At 39.7% G+C, this 24061-nt stretch overlaps 1 protein-coding gene across 1 annotated transcript in view; it reads right to left on the reverse strand.

Annotated features, from left to right (window-relative positions):
- Nucleotides 1–9383: 9383 nt before the first annotated feature.
- Nucleotides 9384–24061, reverse strand: part of LOC126284662 (putative fatty acyl-CoA reductase CG5065) — a 154329-nt gene continuing 139651 nt past the window's right edge. The window contains exons 7-8 of the mRNA XM_049983765.1: nucleotides 18681–18938; nucleotides 9384–9597 (exon numbers count right to left, since the gene is read on the reverse strand). Coding sequence (XP_049839722.1) covers nucleotides 9516–9597; nucleotides 18681–18938 — 340 coding nt within the window. The 3' untranslated portion in view covers nucleotides 9384–9515. The remainder of the gene's footprint in view (nucleotides 9598–18680; nucleotides 18939–24061) is intronic.

Genomic DNA, 24061 nt, shown 5'->3' on the forward strand with positions numbered 1-24061 from the left:
GGGAAAATTCAAGCAATATATTGCTCATACTAAAGTTACAGAAAAGAATAATAAGGAACATGTGTACTGCCCATCCAAGGACATCATGTCGCCCACTATTTGAAAAACAACAGTTTTCCCTCCTTATACATCTATGATATTATCATCTTTCTACATAGCAATTTAGAGTTATTCAAAAAAACTGTTTCAATCACACTTATAACACGAGAAACAAATACAATTTTATGCTTCCCACTCATTGCTTAAACCTGTATGTGCAGTCTCCTCAGTATATGGCAATGAAAATTCATAACAAGCTAAAAGGAAAGAATGTCCTGAGTGTGAACCTAGAGACACTGAAAACAAAGCTATATGATACACTTGTCAAACGCTGCTACTACAGTGTTGAGGAGTTCATGAAGGATGAACTGAACATTTGAGCAGGATAAATTTACATATAGTCTTGTGTTTAAATGTAGCTGTCCTTCACAAAAGGGAGGAAAGAAAAATAAAAGTTTATATTAATGTTAAACTTCTTTGTACCAATTAGGCCTAAGTTGTGTTATCCATTTTTTGACATGTCTCCTGTACACTAATCATATGATTAGAAATTGTATGTTATGAGACAAATAAAACGCTATTCCCTATTCTTACTGAGAGTAATTGTGATTTGTCTCTATGTAAAGTATTGACAGTGTGTCTTGCAAGTATTGCATTGCTTTATCCTTTCATCTCACTTTTGAGCTACTTCCAACAAGTCATTATTAATTACATTTGCTTCTATCATTTATTATTTGGTTGTTTTCTTTAATAATGAAGTTCTCACATTCTGTGGAATGGGTGGTCAGGTAATAGTACTGACAGAGATGCTGGGTACAGTTTAGTGTGTGACCTGGCAGAAATTGCATCAGCATCAAAGCATACTAGTGTTGATTCTGTATCTGTTCTTCGGCACCATGACTGACCTCATTTGAACTGTTCTATCAAGTTAGTTAATTTGGAGTTGGAATGGCTGCTTATGTCTGGTGCAGGGTCACACATTGGTGTGGCTCCTGTTGATTCTTTCAGTAGGTGAGATTATACTGCGCATGGCCTTCACCTCAACAGGAAAGGGAAGAGTAAACTGGCTGGGAAAGTAGCAGGAAAGTTAAAGGTGGGAGGCATAGTCATGAGTGATAAAATACCAGTAGTTATAGAGTTCAAAAAAGACCCTTTTTTAGGGCAGGGAGGACAGAAAGAAACCAAATTTTAAGAGAGGTTAGGACTGAGACAAGCCTTCAGTTTGAGAAAGAAACCAAAAAACATAACTCTAGCTTATTATATCAGCATAAACAGCTATTGATTAAGAATTTTCAACAATCAGCAGATATTTCAACTCTACCCCATTTTAACTCAGTCAATGTGAAATGTCAGCTATCTTTATTGCATCAAAATGCTCAAGGACTGAGAAATAAAATTAATGAATTAACTATCTGCATAGATGAATTAGAGTCCTCAAACCCAGCTGACATAATCTGCCTCTCTGAACGTCATGTGACCACTTGTATAGAACTTCTAAGTGTTATCAGGTTTAGTTTACCATCCCACTTTTGTAGAGCAGAAATGGAGAAAGGAGGAGTTGCCACATTCACCAGGAACTGTCATAAATTTAAGAACATAGACATTCATAAATTTTGCTTAGAACAGCATATTTAAGCATGTGCAACAAACATAGAATTTCACAAAAAATCATTCATAATATTAAGTGTATATGGAGCACCTGTAGGTAACTTTAATCTGTTCATAAACCACTTTGAAGCTGTACTGGCCCATATAACAGCCAAAACAAAAAATAGTGGTTGCTGGTGATTTCAGTGTAGATTTCCTTAAAGACTGTCCCAATAATAAATTCTTTGAGTTAGTAACACTATTATTCAACTTAATTCCCACTGTAAAGTTCCCAACTAGGGTAGCCAATTGCTCACAAACAGCCATTGATATTATCTTTATAAAAAAGTCCAATGAACAAAATTATATTACAAAACCAATAGGCAATTGTCTCTCAGACATGACATGCAGTTCCTTCTGTTAAATGTTAATACTGAACAGGATATGAAATTTGTTAAATCTGAGCTCAATAGGGTAATCAATAAGCCAAAAATTGATTATTTTAGGACACTTCTCAGAGACATTCACTGGACTGATGTTTACAGTGCTCATGGCATGAATGAAAAATATAACACTTTTGCTAATAATGTGCTTACTATATTCGAACACTATTTTCCCCCAAAACTAACCAAGGTTAGTGCAAAGTCTACAGAGAAGCCATGGATTACTCAAGGAAAAGGGGTATCTTGTAAAACAAAAAGAAAACTCTATCTGTCAACCCGAAACAGTTCTGATGTTGATGCTATAGTACATTACAAGAAATACTGCAAAATATTAGTGACCGTAATAAAAACATCAAAGCAAATATATTACAAGGAAAAGATAGTCATATCAGATAACAAAATAAAGACAACATGGGATGTTGTGAAGGAGGAGACCTGTAGAACCAGACAGGAAGAGGGACAAATAGCATTAAGAGTAAATGATACATTGGTGACAGACGTGTATAGTGTTGCAGAACTTTTCAACAAACATTTTATAACTTTTACTGAAAAGATGGGGTTCTCAGGTTCTGTAGATGTTGCTATGGAATACCTAGGACCAGACATTTCAAGTAACTTCCACAATATGAATTTGACCCTCACTACCCCAGCAGAAATAATGTCCATCATAAAATATTTAAAATCAAAAACATCTAGTAGGTATTATGAAATATCAACAAAGTTAATTTAAGAATTTATTCTGAGTTAAGTAACATATTAAGCTATCTGTGTAACTAGTCATTTATCAGTGGAATATTGCCTGAATGGTTGAAATATGCTGAAGCTAAGCCACTGTTTAAGAAGGGAGATAAAGAAATAGCATCAAATTTCTGTCCAATTTCACTTTTGCCAGCATTCTCAAAAATTTTAGAGAAATTAATTGGCTTTATAACCAACTTATTTCAAATAACATACTGTCAAAGTCACCGTTCAGATTTCTAAAGGGTTCTGGTATTGAGAAGGCTACCTACACTTACAGCGAAAATGCACTTAATTCATTAGACAAAAAATTGCAGGCAACTGGTATATTTTGTGATCTGTCAAAGGCATTTAACTGTGTGAATCACAATATCCTTTTAAGTAAATTAGATTATTATGGTGTAACAGGAAGTGCTGCAAAATGGTTCACATCTTATGCCTCTGGCAGGAAACAGAGGGTGTTATTAGGAAAGAGACATGTATTGAGCTATCAGGCATCATCCAACTGGGAACTAATTACATGTGGGCTTCCACAAGGTACCATTTTAGGGCCCTTCTTTTTCTTGCGTATATCAATGACCTTTCATCAGTAACATTATCAGATGCGAAGTTTGTTTTGTTTGCCAATGATACAAACATTGCAATAAATAGAAAATCAAGTGTAGGCTTAGAAAGTTTGGCTAATAAAATATTTTTGAACATTAATCACTGGTTCCTAGCCAATTCTTTGTCACCAAACTTTGAAAAAACACATTAAATGCATTTCATAACTTGTAAGAGGTGTCCCATGAGTAAATGCCTGACATTCGATGACAAGCAGAAAGAAGAAGTGGACAGTGTTAAATTCTTGGGATTACAGCTTGATAACAAATTCAACTGGGAGGAGCACACCACAGTACTGCTGAAGCGTCTTAACAAATCTCTATTTGCAATGCAAATTGTGTCAGAGAGAGGGGATATAAAAATGAAAAAGCTGGCATACTATGTTTATTTTCATTCCATAATGTCACATGGGATTATTTTTTGGGGTACTTCATCAAGCCAACATAAAGTTTTCTGGGCACAAAAACGTGCAGTAGGAGTTATATGTGTTGTGAACTCAAGAACTTCCTGCAGAAGCCTGTTTAGGAAACTAAGGATACTAATACTTAATGAAATTCACCATTAAAAATATATCACTTTTTCAAACCATCAGCTCAATTCATGGAATCAATACTAGAAATAAGAATAATATTCACAAGGATTTAAAGTCACTTACTGTTGTACAAAAAGGTGTGCATTATTCAGGAACATACATTTTCAGTAACTTGCAAACTTGCCAGCAGCCATAAAAAGCTTAACAACTAATGAAATTCAGTTTAAGAGAAACCTAAAGGATTTATTGGTGGTCAACTCCGTGTACTCCATTGATGAATTTCTTTCACAGTAGGACCAACAGGCTGTAACTTACCAAATGAAAGTGTTGGTATGTTGATAAGAGACAATAAAAAACACACACACAAATTTCAAGCTTTCGCAACCCAAGATTGCTTAATCAGGAAAGAGGGAAGGAGAGGGAAAGATGAAAGGATGTCGGTTTTAAGGGAGAGGGTAAGGAGTCATTCCAACCGTTGGTTGGGAAAGCTTGCATTTTGTGTGTGTTTGTGTTTGTTTGTGTGTCTATCAACATGCCAACACTTTTGATGGTAAGTTACATCGTCTTTGTATATATATATGTATAAAACTCCTGTACCATGTGCAGTAATGTGTTCATTGTAAATAAGTATTGTAGTGTTTCTATATTTCTATTACTTGTTTATTACCTCATAAATAAATAAAAACATTTTTTTTATTTTAAATTCAGTGCAATGGTGTTTGTAAAATGATTCTTTCATATAGTGTTCATTAAAAAAAAATTACAATCATTCCACTTGGAGCCTGTGGAAGGTACATTAACTTATTAGTTTCAGTTGTAAATATTTGTCATGTATTATTGTTTTTCTGACATGTTCCACATCCTGGAGGACCTCCTCACTATGGATCAATTGGAATGAAAGTAAATCTAATCTAATCTAACCTAACTAATTTTTCAGTTTCTTAACTATTGCTCATATAGCTTTAATTTTGCTATGTGACTTATTTACTTCTTTCACTACATAGACATTTTCAATTTTTTAATTACTTTCCTTAAGATACAAGAATATTTCTTGTAATAATAAATCAGTAATTTTTCTCTAATAACAATGCATTTTGGCACAATGAAAAAGACTGCTAAAATATTAAGCTTTTGGACAAAGTCCTTCTTCCAAAATTGAAAACATTCATACAATTACATAAACGCAACTCACAAACACATGTTGGAAACATTCAGAAGTATTCATCATGTAGTCATTTTTCTCTGTTTTTCCTGATCACTTTAAATAATTTTTCATTTCTTCATGTACAATGGTTTCATTACTTTTTTAATCCAAATATTTTTTTATGTCTTGAGGGAACTGCACTGATAAACAGCTTCAGTGGCGGTAACCCGAAACTCTGGGCAAAAACTCTCTGACAGACAGTCTAGCTTGGCTTTGTTTTGTTTGGTTGCATGTCTTATGTATGGCATGTGTGATAATAAAAGTTTTCTACATTGCATCTGGGTTGAGCGATTATTCATTACTGTCATCACCTATACCCTGTAGAACTACACGAGTGACCCCAGTGACTGTGTTCATATATAATTTCATCATTTCCAACTATTGTGAAACTACCATTCTGCCGTTGTGCCCCCATTGTGCCAAGCAATTTACTTATGTGCACAACTTTTTCAAGCTACGACATTGGATGCCATGGATAGCACCATGTGTGCAGCCCTTGCAATAAAATTTGACAGTGACACTCCCTTGGACAGTTCTACATTAGCGTGCAACACCACCAAACAATGGAGTGTAACAAATAATGTACTCTGTTACTGCACTCAGGACCCGGCTCCTCTCACAGACCAAGCTACATCCAAGGCCCAGCAATCCAACCAGTTGGATACAAGCCTACTCACTTTCAAAGAGATATCAACAGCATCACATGTGAATGTGATTGCTCTGAACCTCATAACTCAGCTGCATTGACTCCCACATCATCTGCTGTGCATCATGTCAACCTGTGTATGATGGACAGTACTTGCTCAACTGTTGTTCCATTAAGAATATTGTGTTGCCAGCCTACCAGCTACAGAACACACCTCAAACTGACACCATTGCAGCCAGACCATCCACCACTGTGGTTCACCACAGTGCATGGGATCTTGGGCATTAAGTGACATCATGAGTGGTGATATAAAATTTGTCATCCTGCTAAGCCACTTGGGTACACATGTGAACACAATAAGTGATATCATCCCCCCCTCCCCCTCTGCCCCCCCCCTTCATCAGACATCAACTATGAGACACTGAAAGCTGCACTATCCTGCTGCCTCACCCTCTCACAAGAGGAACAAATCTGTCATGTCATTTACAACACAGTTTTACGTGACAGGACTCTGAAATTATAGCATCACCTCCACTATCAGATAGACCTTTACCTTCCCTATCTTGTTGCTAACTATATGTTCTGGACTCTGTGGATTGTGAAGTCCCCCCCCCCCCCCCCCCCAAATCCAACTAGCCATGATCACAATGAGCATGAACCTTTGGATGTATGCCTTCTGCTCACTGATTGGATATGCTCTATCATACAACACAGACAGTGCTTCAGTAATGTCAGCAGCAATGGCAGTGATCATGATTCACAACTTTGGCAGCAGTACAAATGACAGTCAGTCAACCACAAACCAAACTGCCCCCAATTCATTTCTGGCAGCTTTAATATCACCACAACCAGGCAGTGTGACAACTTTCATGAAGCATTAACAAAACTACATCTCCTCGCCACTCACACTGAACCCACACCTACACAGAATATGGACAATTGTATCTTGTTCACACCTGCAGAACATGCTGCTGACCTTGTTGTGCCCATGCAGAATAGCTTTTGTTGGTGTTGTACAACATATACTGATTCCGCTCACAGCTCCCATGCTCCATGCGATTTCTGAAACTACATGAACAGCTCATTGGAGTTGTGCTGGATCCTGTAGGATATTTAAGTCACCTTGACTCCTATGATGGCAATGGCAGACTGCATCTGCCCCATCTCCTTCGCTATAATAGACTTTTCATATGTGACCACATCAGCGGCCAGCTACACCTCAGTGACACCGGCTCAGAGGTCAGCACTTCACTGTCCTGCTCGCTGGGCTACACATCATCCCACACACTCATCCAGCTCTATGCAGCACATGATTCAACAATCCAAGTCTATGAATCACAAGTCTGCACACTAACTCCTGGCCTCAACAAAGAATTCTTTTGGACACCAGAGAAAGTCTGCACTGTTAGCTGGTTCTGCTCTATCCAGGAACTCTTTTTTCAGTACATACAGAATGCTAGACACAATTTACAAGATGCCTGGTCTTTCCACTCAGTCCTAGACCTGTCTAACGGCATGGTAGTCACACTAGGCTTCTTGTGTACTTGGCCATGCCCCCTCGACGGTTCACCACAGTGGCACAAGTCACTCTGTGCCACTTCCATCACTTCATGCAGATATACCCAATGGTTATTGGCTTCTCCCACCATGGGCTTCTCCAGGAATTCCCCCAGACCATTGACCATATTTCGCATCAAAATACCTCTGTTTTGATACAAGTGAAACAAACTTGCACTTACAACAGGAAAGCATCATTCATCACAAGTAACAAGATGTCAAATGTGAACTCCATGCAACACGACAGATTTTCAGCAGGCTACATCAATCACACCTGTTCTTTGCCTCCACCTTGGAGACAGCTATACACTATGCTATATTGGCATCTCTATTGCCACCCAAGAACAAGCTCACAACACCATTCCCAGATGACTTGCCCACCCTCTACTGGGCCTTCACAGACCTTCCCTGTCCCCTGTGTCACAATGATTCAGACAGTATACCATTACGAATACCCCCACTATACCACAGACCACATTGGCTACAACCATTAGGATCGCCAAAGTAGGAGTGGACAAATGCTTACCAGCAGGGATAGTTCACACTGTCCAATAGTTCCTAGGCTTCACCCATAAAATTGGTTTAAAAAAACTGATCTCTCAGGTTTTGCTGTGAGTACAGCATCCTCAACACACTCATCATTATGGGTAGCTATCTGGTACCAAATATCCCAGATGTCATCCATTATTTGGTGAATACCTCTGTTTTTAGTGTTATGGACTGCAATTTGGCTTACCTACAAATACCTGTGTGTCCAGATGACATTCACAAAATTGCCATTATCATACCTTTTGGTTTGGTTGAATTTATGCCATCTCATATGGACTTAAAAATGCAACACGAACATGGCAACTGTTCACTGGTGGTTTACTCCTCAAATTGCTATTCTGTTATTTTAATTTTCTCACAGATGAGGAATCTCACAATAGCCATCTCAAACAAGTTTTTAACACCCTCTCTCATAGTAGAGACATAATCAACATAGAGAAATGTCGACTTCAACAGCCTCCATGCAAGTGCCATTAACATAAGCTCTCACTGGCAAGAATATCACAACCAAATGGAAACTTACATGGATGAGCAAGATGCAGCCTACTTTTGAAAGCATTAAGGACTGCCTTACCAAGGCCATCACCTAGGCACACACATCCCCTGATGCACAGCTCATCATAATGGCAGACAGAAGTGACATTACTGTCAGAGCTGCACTAGAAAAGAGATGGAAGGTGTGTAGCAGCCACTTTGTATCTTCTCACACAAGGTCAAATTATAATAAAGCATGTGGTCTGCATATGACAGGGAGTTACTGGCACCCTACGAAGCAGTATCCTATGTCAGATAGGATGCAGAAGGATGCTCTCTGATTATCTATACCGATCATCACTCACTTGCCAATTCTATTCAGAATCCACCAACAGACCCCTGCTGCTGATAGTTTCAGCATTTAGACTACATTTCCTAGTTTACCATGGACATCTGCCACCTCAAAGACACAGAGAACATTGTGGCAGATTATTTCTCGTGCATCAGCATCACTGGTGCCCAACTGGAATGCCATTCAAAAACTCTGTAACAGACAGGCTGGCTGAACGCTTTGTTGTATTTGGTTCCTTGTCTTATGTATTATGCTCTGTGTGATAATAAAAGTGCTCTACATTCTATCTTGGTTAGAGATTATTCACCACCATCATTGTCTATACCCAGTCTTATTAGTGCTCTACTTCACTGTTTTCTTGTGAAAACAGCTCTTAATGTAGGTGGGAATCCACATAACATTTGGAACTGACATTTGTCACATAACTCACAACCCTCCAGACAGGCAGCAGATGATTATTTTCTGGTATGATGGCATAAAAGGAAATCTCATTAGAAGAATAACGTACTAACCTCCAATACCTGAAACAAAAGCACATTTTTGAAAGACCACTACATAAACTGTCAGTTCCCACCACTGAAAGATATTTGTTCCTGTATTCCTCTAAAACTTCATTATATGGTCTTCTTCTTCCATGGATGTCTGAATTAAAAGGAAAATTTGTCTTATTGAAAAGAGATATATTTATTTTCTGTTAAGTGAAAATTTCAATGTTTCTAGTGAAACATGACAGACATAAAATGAATAGCTGCATTATAAAACATTCAACAATTAATATTTCATTAATACTGTTATGCTATGAATTTAGTATAGATGTACCACAGAATCAAACCAGCAAATAGGCTATTTGTCAGCAGGGCAAGAACGTACATCCTGAAACAAATAACAAGCATTAGAATCCCATAAAAGCAGCTTTATGACAATGAAAAAATCAAGCAAGGCAATATTTGAAGCGTCAGGCCAAACATAGGTTGTTACTTTGCTGTTTCAGTCATAATGCTTCCCCATTATGATCTCATCAGTGAATCAAAGAAATGACAACAATTTACAGAAATAAAGAATGAAAAGACCTTCCCTTGCATACTAGCTTTAAAACTTACCTTACTCTTTTTGCTGATGACACCTCTATCCTCATCAACAAAACTCCCAACCTCAATCTTAAGGAATCAGCCAATATTGTCTTTAGTGAAGTATGTAATTGGTTTGTAAATAATGGTTAATCACTAAATGTTTCCAAGTAAGGAAAAAAGTTGAGGGTCAATTAAGTGTTACATTGAATGGTAGTGAGCTACAAGTTGAGTCAACCAAGTTTCTGCGTGTACACATTGACAACAGTCTAAAATGGTCTGAACATATTTTGCTCCTCCACAAAAAACTCAACTCAGCAACATTTGCCGTTCATACACTCCTGGAAATTGAAATAAGAACACCATGAATTCATTGTCTCAGGAAGGGGAAACTTTATTGACACATTCCTGGGGTCAGATACATCACATGATCACACTGACAGAACCACAGGCACATAGACACAGGCAACAGAGCATGCAAAATGTCGGCACTAGTACAGTGTATATCCACCTTTCGCAGCAATGCAGGCTGCTATTCTCCCATGGAGACGATCGTAGAGATGCTGGATGTAGTCCTGTGGAACGGCTTGCCATGCCATTTCCACCTGGCGCCTCAGTTGGACCAGCGTTCCTGCTGGACGTGCAGACCGCGTGAGATGACGCTTCATCCAGTCCCAAACATGCTCAATGGGGGACAGATCCGGAGATGTTGCTGGCCAGGGTAGTTGACTTACACCTTCTAGAGCACGTTGGGTGGCACGGGATACATGCGGACGTGCATTGCCCTGTTGGAACAGCAAGTTCCCTTGCCAGTCTAGGATTGGTAGAACGATGGGTTCGATGACGGTTTGGATGTACCGTGCACTATTCAGTGTCCCCTCGACGATCACCAAAGGTGTACGGCCAGTGTAGGAGATCGCTCCACACACCATGATGCCGGGTGTTGGCCCTGTGTGCCTCGGTCGTATGCAGTCCTGATTGTGGCACTCAACTGCACGGCGCAAAACACGCATACGACCATCATTGGCACCAAGGCAAAAGCGACTCTCATCGCTGAAGACGACACGTCTCCATTCGTCCCTCCATTCACGCCAGTCGCGACACCAATAGAGGCAGGCTGCACGATGTTGGGGCGTGAGCGGAAGATGGCCTAACGGTGTGCGGGACCGTAGCCCAGCTTCATGGAGACAGTTGCAAATGGTCCTCGCCGATACCCCAGGAGCAACAGTGTCCCTAATTTGCTGGGAAGTGGCGGTGCAGTCCCCTACGGCACTGCGTAGGATCCCACGGTCTTGGCGTGCATCCGTGCATCGCTGCGGTCCGGTCCCAGGTCGACGGGCACGTGCACCTTCTGCCAACCACTGGCGACAACATCGATGTACTGTGGAGACCTCACACCCCACGTGTTGAGCAATTCGGCGGCACGTCCACCCAGCCTCCCGCATGCCCACTATAACCCCTCACTCAAAGTCCGTCAACTGCACATACGGTTCACGTTCATGCTGTCGCGGCATGCTACCAGTGTTAAAGACTGCGATGGAGCTCTGTATGCCACGGCAAACTGGCTGACACTGAAGGCGGCAGTGCACAAGTGCTGCGCAGCTAGCGCCATTCGACGGCCAACACCGCGGTTCCTGGTGTGTCCGCTGTGCCGTGCGTGTGATCATTGCTTGTACAGCCCTCTCGCAGTGTCCGGAGCAAGTATGGTAGGTCTGACACACCGGTGTCAATGTGTTCTTTTTTCCATTTCAGGGAGTGTATTATTTCCGCTGTGTGTGACCGAGACACCACAAAAAATGCTTATTTTAATTATTTCCATGCACTATTGCTGTATGGCATAGTTTTCTGGGGTAATCAGCCACTATACAAAAAATATTCATTGCCCAAAAGAGAGTTATTAGGATAATGAGTGGAGTCCTGCCTAGACATTCTTGTAGGAACCTTTTCAGAAAATTAAGGATACTGACAACAGCATGCCAATATATCTACTCCCTGTTATGTTTCATTGGTAAAAATGGACAATTGTACAAAACCAGTGATTCATAACATACCCACAATACCAGGAGGAAGATGGACCTCCATTATGAATCAAAAAACCGATGTTCCACTTGTCACAGCCATTGTGGATTTTCCGTTGCCCAATAGTGCATATTATGCTGGTTTATGTTACTGCTGTTGGTGAATGACGTTTCATTTCTAAATAGAATGCATGTAAAAAATCTGTCATTGTCCCATAATTTCTCTTGTGCCCAATGGCAGAACTGTACACAATGTTCAAAGTCATCCACATGCAATTCCTGGTGCATAGAAATATGGTACGAGTGTAATCAATCTTGATGTAGCATTCTCAACACCGACGTTTTTGAGATTCCCTATTCTCACGTAATTTGTCTGCTACTGATGTGCAGATTAGCAACAACAGCATCTAAAACACCTACTTGGGCATCATCATTTGTTGCAGGTCGTGGCTGAACACTTCCTGTTTCCTTAAATAACGTAACTATCTGGCGAATGGTCCGGACACTTGGATGATGTCGTCCACGATACCGAGCAGCATACATAGTATATGCCTATTGGGCATTTTGATCACAATAACGGTAGATCAACACAATATTGACCTTTTCCAGAATTGGTAAACGGTCCATTTTAACATGAGTAATGTATCATGAAGCAAATACCGTCTGCACTGGCGGAATGTTACATGATACCGTGTACTTATTATTTGTAACTATTACAGTGCCATCTATCACAAAGCGAAAAAAGTGCTCCAACTAAAACATTCATATTTCTTTACGTACTACACCATAGCGCCATCTGGTTTCCCCCTTGAAGCTAGACAAGTTTTGTTCTTTGCAGCTTTTTCGTTTCATGCTTATTTCATAAGATATTTGGCCCGGTCACTTTCAATGGACCACCCTGTACATGCTGGTCTGCTACAAAAGCACAGGCGCCAACTGATATAACAGCTATAACATAATTGTAGATTAATGATACAGAATGTTGACATCCAGAGCCCTGTGCCAGAGAAATGGGCCACAGTCTCTGCATATGTGTGGCCACAGGTGGGCACAATTCTTGGCTCTATGCACATTCAGGCGAGTAGTGGTGTCCAGTTTAAGCATCCTGACTTTAATTTGCCATCTGTGTTGACTCATTGGACTTGTTAGTCTGTGGCTAATGATGCCTTTGTATCACCAATGCTGATTCCCATGCATGATAAGTTGAAATCCCATTTCTCTAGATCATATTTTATATGTATTTTGACTGCTTCTTTAATGACCGAGCCCCAGTACATGGAGGTCAATGAAGGCTCTCTGTCCCTCTGTTGTTTATTCTATGTCCTGTATCAAGACAGTGTTCAGCATCAGCAGATTTTCTTGGCTGACCTACTCTTGTGTGACTGTTATGTTCAGTGCATCTATCTTTAACAGTGCAACTTGCCTGGCCACTGTATGATTTCCAACACTATCATGGAACTTTATATATCCCTGGTCTCCTTAGACCTAGGTTGTTTTCAACAAAACCCAGTATCTTTTGCACTCCTGCAGGAGGGTGGAAGACACATTTTATCTCATGTTTCTTGAACAACCTACTGATGTTAAAGCACACACCAACAGTGTAGGATAAAAACTATCCTCATGGAGTTCTCCATTTTACCTGGATGTTCTTGAGGTTTAAGGCATGCTGGTTGAAATGCATTTAAAATCTGCTTATCAGAGTAACCATTCAGTACAACACAGAGCAAAGATGGCTAAGCTGTGATGCATTTCAAGTTGTCTGCACTAATCCTCAAGAACAGCCAAAAGTAATGGAGAACTCCATAGGATGGTTTTTCTAACTTGTGTTTGTAGTGTTTCCTTTAAGATCAGTAAGCTGTTCAAAAACATCAAATAAAATGTGTCCTCCATCTTCCAGTGCAAATGCAAATGATACTGGATTCTGTTAAGCACAACCTAGGGCTAATGAGATCAGGGATATATAAATTCCCTTGCCAGTGTGGGAAATCATACACTGGCTAGTCTTGTTACACTGTTAAAGATAGATCCACTGAATGTGGACATTACACTAGACTAGGTCAACGGCTAATAATGGAAGCAAGGCTAAAGAAAAATCAAGACACGTTCATAGGATTTGTTGACCTGGAAAAAGCGTTCGACAATATAAAATGGTGCAAGCTGTTCGAGATACTGAAAAAAGTAGGGGTAAGCTATAGGGAGAGATGGGTCATATATAATATGTACAACAACCAAGAGGGAATAATAAGAGTGGATGATCAAGAACGAAGTGCTCGTATTAAGAAGGGTGTAAGACAAGGCTGTAGCCTTTCGCCCCTACTCTTCAATATGTACATCGAGGAAGCAATGATGGAAATAAAAGAAAGGTTCAGGAGTGGAATTAAAATACAAGGTGAAAGGATATCAATAATATGATTCGCTGATGACATTGCTATCCTGAGTGAAAGTGAAGAAGAATTAAATAATCTGCTGAACGGAATGAACAGTCTAATGAGTACAAAGTATGGTTTTGAGAGTAAATCGGAGAAAGACGTAGGTAATGAGAACTAGTAGAAATGAGAACAGTGAGAAACTTAACATCAGGATTTATGGTCACGAAGTCAATGAAGTTAAGGAATTCTGCTACCTAGGCAGTAAAATAACCAATGATGGACGGAGCAAGGAGGACATCAAAAGCAGACTCGCTATCGCAAAAAAGGCATTTCTGGCCAAGAGAAGTCTACTAATATTAAATACCAGCCTTAATTTGAGGAAGAAATTTCTGAGGATGTACGTCTGGAGTACAGCATTGTATGGTAGTGAAACATGGACTGTGGGAAAACCGGAACATGAGAGAATCGAAGCATTTGAGATGTGGTGCTATAGATGAATGTTGAAAATTAGGTGGACTGATAAGGTAAGGAATGAGGAGGTTCTATGCAGAACCGGAGAGGAAAGGAATATGTGGAAAACACTAATAAGGAGAAGGGACAGGATGATAGGACATCTGCTAAGACATGAGGAAATGACTTCCATGGTACTAGAGGGAGCTGTAGAGGGCAAAAACTGTAGAGGAAGATTGGAATACGTCAAGCAAATAATTGAGGGTGTAGGTTGCAAGTGCTACTCTGAGATGAAGAGGTTAGCACAGGAAAGGAATTCATGGTGGGCCACATCAAACCAGTCAGCAGACTGATGACCAAAAAAAAAAGGTCAACCAGAAAAGTTTGCTGTTGCTGCACACTATTTTGACAAGAGACATAGCATGAACTACAGATATACGGGATTTCAACTTAGCAAAGCATGGGGACAACCACTGGTGGTACTAAGGCATCATTGGCCATAGACCAACAAATCCATTGTTGCAACTCAGGTGGAGACTCAGAATCAGGACACTGAAACTGGGCATCAACACTCTGTCTGTGTGCTTACACAACCACAAACTGTGCCTCCACCTACCTTGTGTTGCAGATGTGAAGACCATGGCCCATATTTGAATATCAACATCCTCTGTGATTCATCTACGATGACAATGCAGCCCCATCCCTTGGTGCCTGCACTTTTCTTGTGAGCTGGTGCATATACTGAGGAGCCAGAGCAGCAATACATCTACTTCTACAAATATGCATGGCATATGGTACCCTGTACCATTACAAGTCATTTCCTTTCCTGTTACATTCACAAATAGAGCAAGGGAAAAATGACCATCTGTATATCTTTGTATAAGCACTAATTACTTGTATTTTATCTTCGTGATCCTTACACTCAATGTACATTGGTGGTAGTAGAATTGTTTGGCAGTCAGATTCAAATGTTGATTCTCTAAATTTTCTCAGCAGTGTTTCTTTAAAAGAACATCACCTCCCTTCAGGGCTTCCCATTTGAATTGCCAAAGCATCTCCGTAACATTTACATGTTGTTCAAATCTACTGGTAGCAAATCTAACAGCCTTCCCCCAAATTTATTTGATGCCTTCCTTCAATCTGACCTGGTACGGATCCCAAACACTTAAGCAGTACTCAAGAATAGGTTGTACCAGTGTCCTATATGCAGTCTCCTTTACAGGTGAACCACCCTTTTTAAAATTCTCCCAATAAATGGAAGGACACAGTTCTAATATGCTCATCGATCTTACATTGCTTTCCAATGTTACACCCAGATATTTAAATGAGTTGACTGTGTCATGAAGGGCACTAGTAATGCTGTATCTGAACATTACACGTTTGATCTTCGTACTCATCTGCATTAACTTATATTTGTGCACCTTTACAGATAGCTTCCATTCATCAGACCAACTAGAAATTTTGTTCAAGTCATCTTGTACCTTCCTATAACTACTCAATTTCAACACCTTATCATACACCACAGTATCATCAGCAAACAACCACAGATTGCTGCCCATCCTGCCCACCAAATCATTTATCTATATAGAGAACAACAGTGGTTGTATCACACCTTCCTGGGGCACTCCTGACAATACTCTTGTCTCTGATGAACATTTGCCATTTGTGACAACATACTGGGTTCTATTACTTAAGAAGTCTTTGAGTCACCCACATATCTATGAATGTACTCCCTGTTTTTGTACATTCATTGATAGTCTGCAATGGGGTACCATATCAAATGCTTTCTGGAAATCTAGAAATATGGAATCTGCCTGTTGCCTTTCACCCATAGTCGGCAGTATATCATGTGAGAAAAGGGCAAGCTGGGTTTCACATGACTGATGCTTCCTAAAACCATGCTGATTCATGGACATAAGCTTCTCTATCTCAAGAAAGTTTAATATATTCAACCTGGAAATACGTTCAAAGATTCTGCAGCAAACCAAAGTTAGGAATATTGGTTTGTAATTTTGAGGATCTGTTCTTATATACTGGAGCCACGTGCACTTATTCCAGTTACTTGGGACTCTGTGCTTGGTGAGAGATTCATGATAATTGCAGGAACTGAATTGGGAATCTGCCAAGACCTGATGATTTATTTGCTTTCACATCTTTCAGTTGTTTCTCTATACCAATGCTTATTACTATGTCATCCATATGTAAGCCAGTCTGATGGTCAAAGGATGGTATGTTTACACAATTCTCTTGTGTGGACGATTTCTTGAATGTGAAATTTAAAAATTAAGCTTCTGTTTTGCTCTTCAACTGCCACACAAGATTGGCTAACAAGGGATTGAATGGAAGCCTGAAGCACCTGAAGATATTAAGCAGCTTCTTGTTGAAATATTGTGGAGCTTTCAAACTTTATACAACATGACGCCCATAACATAACTGAAGCAGTTATTATGCCAGAAAAGTCTCAAACAGCACAATTATCTACATGTTTTCTTGTTCACACTTTCCTTCATTATGGAAAACAGTTCATTGATTAATCCTGTAGTGTGTGTACCAGTGTGCTGCTGTTGCTACACTACTGGTCATTAAAATTGCTACACCAAGAAGAAATGCAGATGATAAACGAGTATTCATGGGGGAAATGTATTATATTAGAACTGACATGTGATTATATTTTCATGCAATTTGGGTGCATACTCCTGAGAAATCAGTACCCAGAACAACCACCTCTGGCTGTAATAATGGCCTTGACACGACTGAGCATCGAGTCAAACAGAGCTTGGATGGCGTGTACAGGTACAGCTGCCTATGCAGCTTCAACATGATACCACAGTTCACCAAGAGTAGTGATTGGCACATTCTGACGAGCCAGTTGCTCCACCACCATTGACCAGACGTTTTCAATTGGTGAGAGATTTGGAGAATGTGCTGGTCAGGGCAGCAGTTGAACATTTTCTGTATCCAGATTGGCTCGTACAGGACCTGCAACATACGGTCGAGCATTATCTTGCTGAAATGTAGGATTTCACAGGGATTGAATGAAGGGTAGAGCCACGGTTTGTAATATATCTGAAATGTAACGCCCACTGTTCAAAGTGCTGTCAATGCGAACAAGAGGTGACCGAGACGTGTAACCAATGGCACCCCATACCATCACGCGCCAGGTGATACGCCAGTATGGAGATGATGAATACATACTTCCAATGTGCATTCACCATGATGTCACCAAACACAGATGCGACCATCATGATGTTGTAAACAGAACCTGGATTCATCCGAAAAAATGACGTTTTGCCATTCAAGCACCCAGGTTCATCATTGAGTACACCATCACAGGTGCTCCTATCTGTGATGCAGCATCAAGGGTAACTGCAGCCATGGTCTCAAAGCTGATAGTCCATGCTGCTGCAAATGTCATCGAACTGTTCGTGCAGATGGATGTTGTCTTGCAAACGTCCCCATCTGTTGACTAAGGGATCGAGACGTGGCTGCACGATCAGTTACAGCCATGCGGATAAGATGCCTGTCATCTTGACTGCTAGTGATACGATGCCTTTCGGATCCAGCATGGCATTTCGTATTACCCTCCTGAACCACCAATTCCATATTCTGCTAACAGTCATTGGATCTCAACCAACGCAAGCAGCAACGATGCGATACGATAAATGACCTTTATCAAAGTCAAAAACGTGATGGTACACATTTCTCCTCCTTACGCAAGGCATCACAGCAATGTTTCACCAGGCAACACTGGTAAACTGCTGTTTGTGTATGAGAAATCAGTTGGAAACTTCCCTCATGTCAGCACATTGTAGGTGTCGACACCAGTGCCAAACTTGTGTGAATGCTCTGAAAAGCTAATCATTTGCATATCACAGCATCTTCTTCCTGTCGGTTACATTTCACATCTGTAGCATGTCATCTTAATTGTGTAGCAATTTTAATGGCCAGTAGTGTACATAGCATTATTTTTAACCACTTTTTCGTTCTTAGTTTTGTTTCCTTTTTGATGTGTATAGAAGAGGTTTAAGTTATAAATATGAAGTCCCACTTACCTTTTCAGGTGTCTTCTTTCACTTTCAAGAGAATCCTCACTTCTTTTCAACAAATACTTCCGGGCCCCAACCAAGCCATTGCGAAAAAATTTCATGTGATCTATTTCATCCGTGTGATAAGAAAATGTCTGAATATCTGAACCACACAGATATTTTTCCAGCTCCAATGTTTTTTCATTCGAGAATTGCCATTCATTAAGCATAAAATGGCTGAGTGCTGTATTGGCAAGGTATATGCGTCGAGCTATCTTCAGAAGTCTGTTTGAACATAAAATAATTTTCATTCACATTATTATGTTTATAAATCAACTTTTTATCATAATAAATTTTTTTCTGTCCATTTGCTCCTCATATAAATTTGTTACATATGGTATATCAGCTCAATATAACTAAATTCACCACCAAGCAATATCATAATCAGAGACAACTCAATTTTAAATTTTAATTAGAATTGCAAAAAGCATGATGTTGATGATGGGCCAATAATTTTTCAGTTATAGTGAGAAATTATAATTTACAAACCAACAGCTGATTTAAGCTGCCTTACAGTGTTCCAATGTAGACAGTGCACATCTCTGGTGATTTTCACTCTTAAAAGTTTGAGAGCTGTATAACTTGTAAGTGCAAATAGTTTGCACTTATGATTTGTACCACCAACAGTTTTCACTTACGATTTCTACTGGCAACACTGACAAGTTACTTTGCATCAATATATTTAATGTCATTTGAAGATGGCCAGTGGTCAAAAAAGTCAGTAAATTGATAAAACACTTGTGGTCCAGACAAACATATAATTGTAAGCACATATATGACAACTTATCTCATTTGCATTCAAGCAATACAGTATATTTCCATTCAAGTTAATTTATTTCTGCAACAGCATGTCCCTTTTCTATTTTATCATCCTTTGGTTGTACAGTTAATACAATTACTCACAACTTCTTCTTTGTATTTATGTGCATAACTAGCTTAGTATTTGACACTGCCAGGGTATGTATTTATTCCAATCTTCTATTCCTTCCCCCTCTGTATGTTCAGCTTCTCTTCCCCCTCTCTCTGTCCATCTACATCTCTCCACTCTTTCTGTCCATTTGCTACTTGCCCCTTCTCTCTGCCCATATGCTCTTCTGCTCCTCTCTCTGACCACGTCCTCTCACCTCTTCTCTCTGTTCATCTCCTCCTCTTCCCTTCCTCTGTTCATTTACTCATCCTCCTCTCTGTCCCTCTCCTCTTCCCCCTCCCCCTGTCCATCTCCTCCAAACCCTCCCTATGCCCATTTTCTCCTCCCCCTCTCTGTCCATCTTCTCCTCCCCCTTTCTGTCCATCTCCTCCTCTTTCCTTTCTCTGTCCATTTCTCCCTCTCCCTTTCTCTGTCCACTTCCTCCTCCCCTTCCTATATGTGTCCATCTACTCCTTCCCCCCTCTATTCATCGATCTCCTCTCCCCCATTCTCTCTCCACATTATCACCCCTATCCTAATAGGAGGTTGCTGGTTCTTATGCCACAGTATTTCTTTGCAGATAGTAAGAAACATGTGTACCAAGTTTGGCATAAATCAATCCAGGGGTTTAGGAGTAGTTTTTTGGCCATGTTTTTGTCTGTATACACACCTGGCACATATATTTATCATATATTTAACACATTTCATGCATATCTGTATCTCTAGCAAATTTTGACCTACAGTTTTGTTTGCACGCAGCACAGTTGTGGTGAACTATGTGTTATACAGTGATACAATTTTGCAGGTACACCTAGTGGTATATGTGGATAGCATCTGCAAAATTTGTTGCACATAGAATTCGTAGTTAAGAAGTAATAAATTAAAATAGCTTGGAAGATGTGACAGTGTTTTATGCATCTCCATGTTTATGATGTCATCTCTCCTGAACTATGTTCTGTACAATGATACAATTTTGTAAGTCCATTCAGCAGCTTACATGGATTCTGTCTGTGAAATGTGTCACAAATACAGTTAGTAGTAAAGAAGTAATAAATTAGTGAATTAAAATGTTATGCCTGCTGCAGCATTAGTAAGTGATAAACTTTTTTCCTTTCATTATTTTGTGGGGGTTATCAGCAAGAAAAAGTTCTCTTAAGGTTTGAAATTGTGTGTAAAGTTTCTTGCAAGTCACTAAGTGCTCTTATTGTCAAATACTGGATGAATAAAGTGTGGGTATTTGCCCATCATGGGCTACACTTCTTCAGCAAATCTTTCCAAACAGTAAATGATATTTGTATCAAGCTTGGTTGAAATTGGTCCAGTAGTTTAGGAGCAGATGTGGAACACATATAGATACATTTTTGTAATATGTGTGTGTGTTAGGTGTAGTGAATACAAAATAAGTTTCTTTAAGATTCATGTTGTGTTTCCTTCATAATATACATGGCTCTCTTCATCATCATCATCCAGATGGGACACATGGCCATTCAACCTATCAAGCCATATAGGCTCCATACTTGTCATACATCATCGTGCCTGTGAATTTATATAACACTCCAGATATAAGTATGATTGCTGCTATGTGGGCAATCAGCCATTGCCAAAAATTTATGGATGACAGAATCCATCAAATGGCTTAGGATTACAAGGACACTGGAACTGTTACTAGGTAGCAGTCATGGGAGGAGTATAGGCCAGCATCTACAGGAAAAATTAGGTGCAGAGGACCAAGCCACAAGTTTAATGAAACCAAGCATTAGTGTTAGCCATGTAACAGAAAACTTATGAAAAATGTGTATGGATTTCAATAAAGATGATCAGGTATTGACGTGAGATATGGAAACAACATGACTAAAAATGAATAAATACAGTGTCAATGGTGACCTGGATAAAATAAGAGCAGCTGCTGAGTGCATGGATTTGGTTTTTCTGGAGGTTCTGTGCCACCAAGACCAGCCCTGAATTAAGTCTGTTGTAAAGTGATAAAGCATGGAGCTGAGAGGACCAATTCAGATAGATGCAAAGTCTCATACTGGTGCTTAGGCAAAAAATATTCATTGTACAAAAGAAAGTAGTTACAATTCTGTGTGGACTTAACACATGGTCTTGCAGGTATCTCTTTAAGCAGTTGTGAATGTTAACCACTGCCTCACAGAACACTTATTCAGTTAAAAAATTTAGTATCAACAACCCATCTAAGATTGAGAGTAAAAGTGGGTGGGACATCATGTTGCCAAGGTTCTTTCAAGAACATAGCAGAAGTTTTGCTGGGAAACCCTAATACATCCTCCATACATGCCCAATCACTCCCCATGCAATTTTCATATTTTTGGAGCCCTGAAGAAAGACATTCAAGACTGTCAGTTTGCATTGGATGAAGAAGTTCCATAGGCAACCGCAAACATTTTTCCGTGAAGGCAATGACCAGCTTGTCTCACAAGCACACAAATGTACTAAGAGATATGGTGATTACTTTTGAAATAATAAACAGTTTACTTACTTTTTTATATCTGTCTCATTTTCATTTGACTGCCCCATATAGATTACAGAGGTTTCTCCTCAGCAACTCCTTCTATACCATTGAGGAAGTCTTGAGCAGCAATAATCAGTTTTTAAAATACTTTTAAATGACTAGCATGCAGCTATATAACTTTTTTATTTTCCAAGACTTACCAAGCGGGAAAGCGCCAGTAGATAGGCACAATAAATAAAACACACAAACACACACATTGTGCCTATCTACCGGCGCTTTCCCGCTTGGTAAGTCTTGGAATCTTTGTTTTTAATATATTTTTCCCATGTGGAAGTTTCTTTCTATTTTACGCACAAACACACACACAGAATTTTGAGCTTTCGCAACTGGCGGCTGCTTCGTCAGGAAAGAGGGAAGGAAAAGGAAAGATGAAAGGATGTGGGTTTTAAGGCAGGATAAAATGTATGGTAGATTACAGAAAAAGGGAAGATGAATACAAAGTAAAACTACTTGTACAAACAAAAGGAGAAAGTAAGATGATAGAGAAGATTTCGAAATGCAACAGAGACAATAACAAGCGTAATTGTTTGGTTCAAATTAATGATGATGTAAATAAAATAGAAAGAAACTTCCACATGGGAAAAATATATTAAAAACAAAGATTCCAAGACTTACCAAGCAGGAAAGCGCCGGTAGATAGGCACAATAAATAAAATGCACAAACACACACACAGAATTTCGAGCTTTCGAAACCAGCAGCTGCTTCGTCAGGAAAGAGGAAAGGAAAAGGAAAGATGAAAGGATGTGGGTTTTAAGGGAGAGGGTAAGGAGTCATTCCAACCCCGGGAGTGGAAAGACTTACCTTAGGGGGAAAAAAGGATAGGTATATACTCACGCACACACACACACACACACACACACACACACACACACACACACACACACACATATCCATCCATACATACACAGACACAAGCAGACATATTTAAAAGCCTATAATTAGGCAGGATAAAATGTATGGTAGATTACGGAAAAAGGGAAGATGAATACAAAGTGAAACTACTTGTACAAACAAAAGGAGAAAGTAAGATGATAGAGAAGATTTCGAAATGCAACAGAGACAATAACAAGCATAATTGTTTGGTTCAAATTAATGATGATGTAAATAAAATAGAAAGAAACTTCCACATGGGAAAAATATATTAAAAACAAAGATTCCAAGACTTACCAAGCAGGAAAGCGCCGGTAGATAGGCACAATAAATAAAATGCACAAACACACACACAGAATTTCGAGCTTTCGCAACCGGCGGCTGCTTCGTCAGGAAAGAGGAAAGGAAAAGGAAAGATGAAAGGATGTGGGTTTTAAGGGAGAGGGTAACGAGTCATTCCAATCCCGGGAGCAGAAAGACTTACAGACACAAGCAGACATATTTAAAGGCCAAATATGTCTGCTTGTGTCTGTGTATGTATGATGTATGGATGGATATGTGTGTGTGTGTGTGTGTGTGTGTGTGTGTGTGTGTGTGTGTGTGTGTGTGTGTGTGTGTGTGGGCGTGCGAGTATATACCTATCCTTTTTTCCCCCTAAGGTAAGTCTTTCCACTCCCGGGATTGGAATGACTCCTTACCCTCTCCCTTAAACCCCACATCCTTTCATCTTTCCTTTTCCTTCCCTCTTTCCTAATGATGCAGCTGCCGGTTGCGAAAGCTCGAAATTCTGTGTGTGTGTTTGGGCGTTTTATTTATTGTGCCTATCTACCGGCACTTTCCCGCTTGGTAAGTCTTGGAATCTTTGTTTTTAATATATATATTTGTTCTATTGACGCATTCCATGTCATAGCAGTTATCATGAATGTGAGCAATGGAGCATGTACCTAAGTATAACTGTAGTTAGCGGAATGAGATTTTCTCTCTGCAGTGGAGTGTGTGCTGATATAAAACTTCCTGGCAGGTTAAAACTGTGTGCC

This window comes from Schistocerca gregaria, chromosome 8 (assembly GCF_023897955.1).
Source record: "Schistocerca gregaria isolate iqSchGreg1 chromosome 8, iqSchGreg1.2, whole genome shotgun sequence".
NCBI lineage: Eukaryota > Metazoa > Arthropoda > Insecta > Orthoptera > Acrididae > Schistocerca > Schistocerca gregaria.